This window comes from Panicum virgatum, chromosome 7K (genome assembly GCF_016808335.1).
Source record: "Panicum virgatum strain AP13 chromosome 7K, P.virgatum_v5, whole genome shotgun sequence".
NCBI classification, from domain to species: Eukaryota; Viridiplantae; Streptophyta; class Magnoliopsida; order Poales; family Poaceae; genus Panicum; species Panicum virgatum.
In genome coordinates, this window is record NC_053142.1 from 22,545,164 (window position 1) to 22,555,924 (window position 10,761).

The 10,761-nt window shown below is 45.1% G+C and overlaps 1 protein-coding gene across 1 annotated transcript; it reads right to left on the bottom strand.

Annotated features, from left to right (window-relative positions):
• Window positions 1–9,080: 9,080 nt before the first annotated feature.
• On the bottom strand, window positions 9,081–9,848 carry LOC120640013. The gene has a single exon (XM_039915917.1). It carries the CDS (start codon window positions 9,846–9,848, stop codon window positions 9,081–9,083), a length of 768 nt encoding a protein of 255 aa, XP_039771851.1.
• Window positions 9,849–10,761: the final 913 nt, after the last annotated feature.

Genomic DNA, 10,761 nt, shown 5'->3' on the forward strand with positions numbered 1-10,761 from the left:
GGGCAAACGGCGCCTTGAATTTCGAAAACCAAGGGCAAACATACAAAGTTAAAAAAATTAAGGCAAACGTGCAATTACAGCTCAAAACAAAGACAGTTATGCAATTTACCCATAAAAATAACATGACTATTGACTTGCAGAATTATTTCCACTGTAGTATGACTTCACATGGACTGCACAATTGGCGTGTTGTTGTGTGGCAGCATGACCATGGTCACAAGATTCACAAGTTATAACTACTATAAAACACAAAAAACACTACTCTATATTATAAAAAAATACTACTCAAAATTATGAAAGTACTTCTCTAAACGCTATCGAGCAAGTGAAATTAGGCAAGAATAATAAACCACAAGCAAAAGAATAGACGAGCAGACCTCAGTAACAGACGTCTGTAATGCATGCTTGTGCCACGGAGACCGTGAGTTCTCGCTCCATCAGAAATCTTCATTGTCCCACTTGCTGCACGGGAACGAGCCTCAGAGATGGGTGGAGAGGGGGGAGCAGCTACATGAGCCTCCAACCTGGTCCGCCGATGGTGGTGGAGGTGAGCGCCGCTCACAGCGGCCGCGACGTAGGCAGATGCGGGTATGGGAGGGCCGCCTTGGTGCCATCAACGCAAGCACATCAGGAGAGGGGTCCGCCCCCCACTGCAACGATGGAGCCGGCCGGCGATGCACGGGCAAGCGGTGAGCGATTGCAGATCTGGTACGGCGGCCGGCGAGAGTGAATTTCTCTGACAGATCGAGCGATACACGTGCATACAGTGGTGGTTTGGGTGCAGATCGGTTGTGGTTCGGGGAGGCTAATTTACGGTCGCCCATCAGTTGCGGTCCGTACGGTCGATTTTCCCACCGTGATTTTTTCTCTTTTTAATAACTTTTTGTCATTTTCTGGAGAAAAAATTTACAGGAAAAATTTTCAAGAGACAGGAAAAATTTTGGTGACAAAAATTTGAAAGCGAAATTTTTGAGAAACACATTGAAAAATTTGCAAGATAAAACTTTTGCATCCAAAAACAAAAAACTCGAGCAAAAAAAATTTATTATAAAAAATTTTCCATCAAAAAAAAGGAAAAAATCCAAAACAAAACATTTTGATAAAAAAATTTGTTAAAATGTTTCCATCAAATAAATAAAAAATTGTTGACCATTGCTGCTGCTTGACGGATCCGCGGCGGCGCTGGGTAGCAGGGGGCGGCGCTGGGCGAGCAGGGGCCCCGAGGAGGGCGGGCCGCCCATCATCGCCGCTAAAGGCCATCGCGCCACCGGCCAGGGAAGCCGGCCCCTGCCGGTGCCTCCACCACTAGAGAGAGATGGATGGAGAAAGAGACACAGGGGGAGAGATACAGGGTCCCCACTGCCGGACCTTCCCCGTTGTCGGACAGCCACGCCGCTCCCCCGAGAGGTGGAGGGCGCCGCTGCGCAACTCGCCCTGGGGCGCGGAGCTCCCGCAGAGTTCCCCGCAGTCGAGATCTAGAGAAGAAAAAGAGAAAGAGAGAACAGATTAAGGGAACGGAGAGGGGAAGGAAGGATATAAGAATCACGTGGTCGTGGGCCCCCCATATGGTCATAGACCGTCAGTTTGGTTGGATGCGGGGAACTGTAAACTCAATATTGGGGTTGCGGTTAGGGATGCACCAGAGGGTAGTGGCTCCATCGGATCTGCCGGCGCACCTACACCTGTGCGGTGAGTTTTTCGGTAAGTATTGAATACAGGGCAGGGGATTTAGGGAAGGAACACAGACAATGTCGTAATTTGATGAGGACATCACTCCCATGGATAAAAAAACACTCCTCAAGTTGACGTACAAGGTCCAATTACTCGCGCACGCACTCGACTATTGAATTTACAGGTGAGCTCGTTTCTGAGTAATTATTCTTGTGACTTTGAGAATAGTTTGCTACCTAATGATTTAATTATACTTAGGAACAAAGGAGAGGACCAGCAAGGGCGTGGAAAAGGCCTTGGAGGCGTGGAGGGCCAGCGAGGATGTCCGGAACAAGATGGAGGCCAAAACCGATTCGACTTCATTTTAGTTTCGGACTCCAGAAATAGTCCGCACTAAAAGTGACGCCCAGGTCACATACGGAGTCGAATTTGGACGTTCTTTATATGGTTGGAAAGATAATTTCAGGACGCTTCCAATGGCACTAGTTTTAGACCCAAATTCGTCTGGAGTAGATGGGAATCGTCTGATAAAGTTGATGTCCAGTTTCTGTCCCGGCGCTGCGACGCCGTCTTTTGGTCTTTGGGCCTTGTATCGTGTTGGAGCCCATTAGGGGCACGTCCCGGGGGTCTTGCATGACCCTAGAGACTTTATTAGCAGCTGCCACATCCTTGTTAGGATTTGGGTTTTGCTTAGATTATTCTATCAAGAACAGTTTCGCCGCCGTGTCGGTTTGTGAGATCCCAACTCGAGTGCTTAATCATTTATCTGCAATTTTCGAGATTGTGTTCTTCCTTGTTCTTGCTTGTGTCTTCGATTCGCAGGCAAGGATTAGCCTTCGTGGCGTGGTCAATCATACAGCGCATGGTTGATAACCAGAGGAGAAGTGGTGCTGCGATTGCGGGGTTCTAGTCGTGTTGATTGGAAGCCGAATCATTTGTGTGACATCTCCACCAAATCGATAGTTACCCCCACCAGATAGAAGATCGGGACCCTCTGTTCCCATCATAATTGACAGAGAGCTTCAAATAGTCTCGGCTCCCTAACCAGAACCACCGGTGTGGGGAATGGGAAGAGTAAAAAGCACCATTATCCTTGCATTTTTACTCATGTGGCCATTGGTAATTACCATGTTGTGTATGTCTGCTAGATAATTACATATATTGAAAGAGATTTTTACTACAGCTATGGTGCATGTCTTGTCGTTGGGTGTATGCTGATTGTTGAGTCTGCGCAATCAATGCGGTGATTAAACCTCATGCAGTTGTGTTTTTACGTGGGTCGCTGGAGCTGGATGGCGCCGCCGGTGCGCTAAATTTTATTTAGATCACTGGGTACTGAATAGACAATTGGTATATACAAAATAATGTCTCTACAGACATAGTTTATTGTAGTGTGTGTGATATAAATACCTATTGTCTATATCCTCTTGGTGTACTAAAAAATATTAAAAACATGACAATACTAGAGTGATGGAGCTTCGAACTCAAGATCTCACAACATATTTTACAATCCTCGACTTGCTAGCCATCTCAATCTTACAGGAATTGTTATACATATGCTTAGTATAATTATTATGAGTATTGCATAATGTGCCTCAATGATCTAGATAGTGTCCTCAAACTATGTCTCTATGAGGCTAGGGTAAAAAATTAAGGTGTCTCAAACTTGCCTCTAATAATATATACTGACATTTTATGAAATGACTTTAAAAAATATCTCTATGATTTAAATACCTCAAATAGCGTCTCAATAGCATGTGCTCCAATCTGGCCTTTAACAGAGGGCCGCTCACGGCGTGTGGTTACAAGTGGGCAGCCATGGTCATTGACCTAGCTAGGAATTTACTAGGAAACACGCTATCCTGACACTGAACAACCTAGCTAGACTTTAAGGTTGAGCTGTTGAGCAGCAGATGTTTACTCATTGACATCGAACAAGACCTAATGTACATGTATCCTGACCTTGGACGACCTATAGACTTTAAGGTTGAGCTGTTGAGCAGAAGATGGTTACACATTGAGATTGGCCTATTGGGCTGCACTGTAGCATTAGACAATAGTGATTATTAATGAGTTGCTGTAGATCTGACCATATTAATTAATAGGGTGAATAATGTTGACATAGTCAATAAAACTTGCATGTTTCACGAATATACAAGTATATGTTGTATTAGTCTCATGTAAGTTAGGCGTCGGACTCGGGAAACCAAATTGCACAAAATAAAACAGGCATAGTGTCGGGCCCGGGGCAGCAGGACTGCCCACGGGCACAGAATGTTCTAGAGTAGGGAGTAGCACATGAATATGCCCTACCTCTTTTGTATCTACCCGAATAGGAGTAGAACTAGTCGACGTACTCGGGAACTAGCCGAACTCCTCGGACTAGGATCCTAACAGAACTCGACTAGGACTTTCCATGTAACCCGGTCCCCCCAAGATATATTAGGGCGGACAGGGATCCCTTCAAAAGATCGAATAATACCAAAGGGAATACAAATCACCACACAGGACGTAGGGTATTACGCTCCGGCGGCCTGAACCTGTCTAAATCTTTGTATTCCTTGCACCATCGCGTTCTGATCTCGGCGAGTCCCTACTCATAACCACTCTCCTCGGGATACCCCTCAGAGAACCCGATGGAAAAACACCGACAGCTGGCGCCCACCGTGGGGCCTCTCGCCAACGATCGCCAGAAGAACCCGATGGCTTCTCTCGACGACAATCCGGTGCTCTAAAAAGGCACCTCCTTCTGCGTCGGCTCCTGGATCTTCGCCGCCGACGGATCAGGTGGCTTCAAGAATTGCTCAATTGACCAAGATCCTCCAGAAGTTTCAAAAGCTAGAAAATGCCACAAATTCGACGAATTCATCGATCAACTCGAAGAAATCGGATCTTCGGACCTCAACAATGAAGCCCGGATTCAACCCGAAATCGACGCAATCAGAACCAAAATACTCTCCGAGTTGGAAGAGGATCTGGAGAAACTGCTGGAAGATTCCAAGCAAGAAACTTCTACGGATGGAAAGACTCTACTTCCCAATTGCATCCGTTCCGCTGAACCAAATCTTCGGAAGAAAAAATCACAGACTAGCTTCAAGAAAACTACCCAAAAAAAGAAGCCGTTGAAAGACACTTTTTCAAACATCGATAATATCTATGAAAAGATCGAGCACTACCTTCAGTTAGCTAAAGACTCGTTCAACATCAACACTTCTTGCGAAAAATTCTCCAACCAGCGGACTCTCAACTCTGCAGAGATGGAACAAGACCAAGCGTTCATCAAATATCTCGAAGAATTGTATGAACCAATCTCTAAAGGCGAACTAGGCGAATGGACACACGACATCGACTTGTTTATGAAAGGTTTAACCAATCCCGACAAGCTTGAAGCTCTCTGAGAGCAATCCAAAGTGAAGAAACTGTGGGACGATTCGCAAAACAAGTCATTGACTCATTTAAGTCAATATCTATCACAATCCCACCCCACAGAAGACTCTATTTCAATAGAAGACTACATGAGTCGCTGGTGCAACGTCATCCAAACTCCAAATTCCCCTACCCCGCAAGAAGATCACTGCACGCCGCAGCTATGTTCTTCAAAAAAAAACAAGACAATTTGGACCAATACAACAAATTCATAAATGAACTCTCTGTTCGAATCGAAGGCAGATGACCCCCAGCGGATCACATCCCACACGACAAAGACCTTCTGCAACACACTCTCAGACTCTCTCCCCGAGTGAAGCCAGACAAGGAAGTCTACCCGAATTCGGTTCAAGATATCAAAACAAACCGACTCGCTCTACAACCAGACTCGGACAAAAAGACTGAATCCGACAAGGAGTCGACTTCTACAGCCACTACAAAAGGAGAACTGTAGTCCTCAAATCAAAGAGAGAGGCAGCAATTCTCAGAAGACGAAGAACTATCATTCTAGCAGGGCTTTCCGCTCAAGGAAGACAACATCAATTCGAAAATTCGCGGCCATAATCGCGAAATTTTCATGGCCTTTCTTTCGGATGCTGTTGGCGCCTACCAACGTGACCTAGTGATGACGCCCCCCAGACGCCAATTTAGGACGGCAGTATTTCATGAACCACGAATAGATCCACAAGCGCACTGAATACCGCTGTAGCATTTTACCCGGGAGTATACCATGGTGTCATTTATATTTCCGCAGGGAAGGCGATGGGTGAGAGAATATATAAATCAATTAGTGAGCTCTATCTAGATTGGATATTCTCATGCATAAACAGGGGTACGGTAGTAACATGGTAGGAGGTAGTGTGACACACACACAAACTACTCTCTTGGATAAAAGAATAAAGGTTACTTTAGGCCGGGAGCAAGGTAAAAGTCAGAGCTCGAGTCAGTTGTGCTAGGCTAGCTATATCTACACTTTCTCATTAGTTAGCTCGTCAGAGATTAAACTACACAACAGGGAGATCGCTATCAAAGTAACGGGAGGAGCCCGTACACCCCGGCAACTTTATGTACCTCCTACCCCCCATACCGAATGTGGAGGATTACTAAAAGGCACGGACAGGGCTGTCACCACCTGCCGGCTACCTCTACAAACTGTGGGTATAGATGAGATCCAGCAACTCTTAGCTAATATAGACACCATGTCTACACTAGTAAGGGACACTCTAGTGTCCCGCGTGGATCCCCCACCCTCCGGATGGACAGACATCACACTAGAGCAATCATACGAATACTGGAGCAGTTGATAGAGTTCTAAGAACAAAAGACTAACCATCTCCAGCACAGGGCGATCATGCAATGCAAGTATTGAATAATAACGCAACCATGACAAGAAGCATATACTCGATAACTCAGAATATACTTCAAGCAGATATCGGTAACCATTGTCTAAGTCTATTACAAATGACCGAATATTACAAGAGAGAGCTAGAGATGAACCCATACCATACTCTCGAGCAACTCCGGCGCCTTGATGACTCCTAGACTTCTCCTAAACTCCACTAAGCCTAAAGACTATGCAAGGAATGCAAGAGAGGAAGTGAGAGATGTGGTGTGTGTGTGTGTGTTCTATTCTCTACCCGGCCCTTGTATTTATAGCAGGGAGCCACCAGCCGCAGCACCCCAAACCAATGTTGTGAGCTAACAGGGAAGTGCCACATGCCTTGGTTGAGGCGGTGGGGCCCACAGGGGCCCACGGGCCTGGCCGGCCGACCAGGTAGGTCGGTCGGCCTGCCCGGGCCGCTAACCGCCCCAACTTCCTGGAGTGGGCTTGTCTTGGTCTCCCCTTGTCCTAAAGTTGAGGCATGGCCTGCCCCAGCTGGGTTTGCTTCAGTTCTTGGGCTTCACTTGGTCCATTTGAGCCTGAATCGGTTCTCTGATATTTTGTGTGATTTTGTGTCAGGCCAAAGTGTGCTTGTAACCTCAATATTAGCTTGAAAACATAACTTGCATATTCTAAAAAGTAAAGTGTGATTTAGGAACTTTATTGGATAAGGATGCGTGTAAGAAATGCAAACTCTCATGATTTTCTGATCAAGTTGACGCTTGGAAATGGTTCTTAGTGAGCGTCAACAAGATCCCCCAAGCTATCCTTTGCTCGTCCCGAGCAAAGTACGACAAATCAGGTTGTTGATCAGAAAATCACTTTGACTCGTACCTTACCTGTCATGTCATAGTCTGAAGCAAAGAGATTCATCTATAAGCTTAAATAAGTTGGTTAGCATACCTTTGCTCAATTACCTTACTCCCTCATGGGGCTTTTTAGCTGTCTCTTTGTCTTGGGCTGTTGAGAGTTAGAATGGTGCATAAAGCAGTACTTACTTGTTCATAGATCCTCAATCCATCTGGAGACACTTTTTGAAAGATTTTTGAAAACATGGCAAAGCTCCAGGATAACTCTCTCGAGGCACTAATCTTGTATTTCCTTACCAGGGCAGTGTTTGCCTTTGATCTTTCCTACTACTACAAGCCTTTGTGGAGCTCAAGGTAGGATAAGAACAGAGCACACTTGTAAAGTCAAAGAGTGGATCCATGGAGAAACAAGTCATGCAATCTCGATCAAAAGGTGCAAGTGTATGAATGGATGGATAGATGGATGAATATGGCTTACTCCTTGAGGTAATGGCTTTTCTCTCTCGAATCATCCCTGTCTCTCTCTCTTTTTTTTTTGAAACATGGTTACCCCCTTTTTCTCTCTTTTTTTGGGTCATGCTTCTTTGGCATGCCATATTTTCTCTTCTTTTTAGGGCAACCATAATCTGACTTTATTTTATTTCAGGAATGTTCTACGAGAGAGATCACCAAGACATGGAGCATTTATAGATGTGAAGTGGATGGTGGTGCTAATTCCCAGTGTAGGAATATAACAAATGGATGGGACGTGTACGTGCTTATGATCGAGAAAGCATGAAGAGCATCTTACTAGGGTCACCCAATTTGACAAAACTCAACAGAATATCAAGCAGCATATGTATAAGGGTTTTTCATGAAATATGACATATGGCTCTGGTAGGACATTGCATATCGTTGGGAAACTTGCCTTTTAATTTTTTTTAAATTTTCTTTTTTCAAAAACAACTCCAGACTTCAAGCATCACTAGAACAAGCTTGCATAACTTGATTTACCATATCTAAACTCACAACAACTTAGATGCGGATCAAGCATATGCAACCCACGGAACTTTCAGGTTTATTGGCAACATATTTGTATAACCAACGAATATGAACTCAAGAGAACTCTTATTTTCAAACTAGGCACAACAGACATGATAGAGCAAAGCAAAACTCATCCTTTCAACTTATCAAAAGGGAGTTAAAACATTCTTACCACGCATCATGGAAAAGGGAAATAAAGCAGTAAATTTTTATTTTGTTTTTGGAAGTTTTTATCAATTTTTATTGAAAGCAAATAAAGTGATACAATTGACTTAGGGGAGGGAACCTCCCCAAGCTTGCTTTTAGTTTAGGGTCAAAAAGCAGGACCTTTCTCCATACCTGATTAGGTTGAGGTCGTTTCGTCCGTACCTGGAGAAGTAGTAGCGGTCGATGACGTCTTGTTCTTCTTCCGCCACACCTTCTTGCTCTTCTTTGGTGGCGTTGGCGGCGTAGGAACAGGATCCTTTGATTTACCCTTCTTCTTAGACCTTTTTGAATTCACTGAATCTTCTTTCATAAGTGTCTTCATAAAAGGTATAAGACTATCTTTCTGAGAGGGTGTGACTTCGACTTCTTTGATTTTCTGAGGATTTGGCCCAAATTTGACCCGGATCATCAAGCATTGCTCTTTCTTGGGTCGGAAGTCAAATTTCTCCTCTTTATCATTGATATGGAGTCGGATTTCTCCGGCCCCAACATCAATATGTGCATCTGCTGTATCAAGGAGCGGCCATCCTAGAATGAGAGTAGTCTCCTTCTGATTATCCATATCAAGTACCACAAAAATCGACTGGGACAAAACTGTCCCATACTCTCACGGGGACATCCTCAGCTATTCCTTCTGGGTGCTGTACTGAGGAGTCAGCCAATTGCAACTGCATGGGTGTTGGTGTCAACTCTGTGTAGTTGAGTTGGTCGAAGACCGCCTTTGGCGTCACACTAACACTGGCTCCCAAATCACATAAGGCTTTGTCGAAGTTCTGTGCCCCTATCGAACATCTGATAGTTGGGAATCCTGGATCCTTCTTCTTCTCGGGCAATTGTTGAAGTATAGCTGCACTACATGCCTCAGTGAGCTTGATTACTTCGGTAGTTGGCAGTGGTCGCTTGTTGTTGATTATGTCCTTGATATAACGAGCATAGGTCGGAACCTTCATCGCATCCATCAAGGGTACATTGATGTTCACTTGTTGTATTATCTCAACAAAGCGGCTGAACTGCTCATCTGTACTTGGCTTCCTTGCCCTCATAGGGAACGGTAATACTTGGGTATCATAAAATTCATGCGGAGCCGTCTTCCCTTCATGAACCTTCTCGGGTTCCTCCTCCCGAGGTGGTTCTTCTGCCACTGGGCTTGCTTTCTTTCTGTTAACATGGTTAGGATAAGGTGGGTCTTGAGTAGTTTTACCTCCTCGTGTGGTTATAGCCTTAACATTCTCCAAAGCAGGGGGCATGGTAGCAGCCACTTGAGCTAGTTGAGTCTCAATCATCTTGTTGAAACTAAACTGATTCTTGATGGCAGTGGAGAATTCGTCCATCTTGGCTTGGATGGTCTCCATAGATTTGTCTGTAGCGGCCAACTTCTTCTGAAGGGACTCATTGATCTTCTCTTGGCCGTAGACAAGATCTCTCAAGGTAGGCTGGTTAGGACCGAAAGAATTCGAATTCCCATTACCTCCTTGGTAATATGGGCGTGGTTGATTCCACCCCTAACCTCCTTGTGGACGAAACCCATTGCTGCCATTGAGGAATAGAGCTTCTTATTGGGTTTCTGGTGAATTGTCGCCCGAATGTTCAACATTCCCGCAGACCTCGCACGTCATGCGAGTTTCCAAGGCTTGAAGTGTTTGCATCTGAGCCTTATCTTGGGAATAATCCTCAAATTTCTTGAGGAGGAGATCAATCTTCATAGCGAGCATGTCAGCCTCCTTGACAGAGTGCATACCTCGCTGGCGCGGTTAGAGGCGATCATCGCTCCAACCTTGGTTGGAAACCAACTTCTCGATCAATGATGTAGCTCTTTCAATGGTCAGGGAGAAGAAAGCTCCACCCGCAGCGGCATTCACATGATCACGGGATGACTGTGTCAACCTGTTGTAGAAGTTCTGTAGAATGAGCCAATTATCCATTCCATGGTGTGGACACGCAAGAATATACTCTTGAAGCCTCTCCTAAGGTTCTGGAATTGACTCATTTGATGCCTGCTAGAAGTTCGAAATCCGACCACGAAGAGTATTGGTTTTGCCCGTCGGGAAGAACTTCGAGAGGAACGCCTTGGCACATTTGTCCCAAGTATCCACAGCAGCCTTGTTAGCATAAAACCATTGCTTCTCTATCTCCCCCCAAGAGGGAAAACAGAAATAGACGGAGCCGGATTGCATCTTGCGATACACCCTTGATAACAAAAGTACTGCAGAGCTCCAGGAACTGCTGGAGATGAGCGCTGGCATC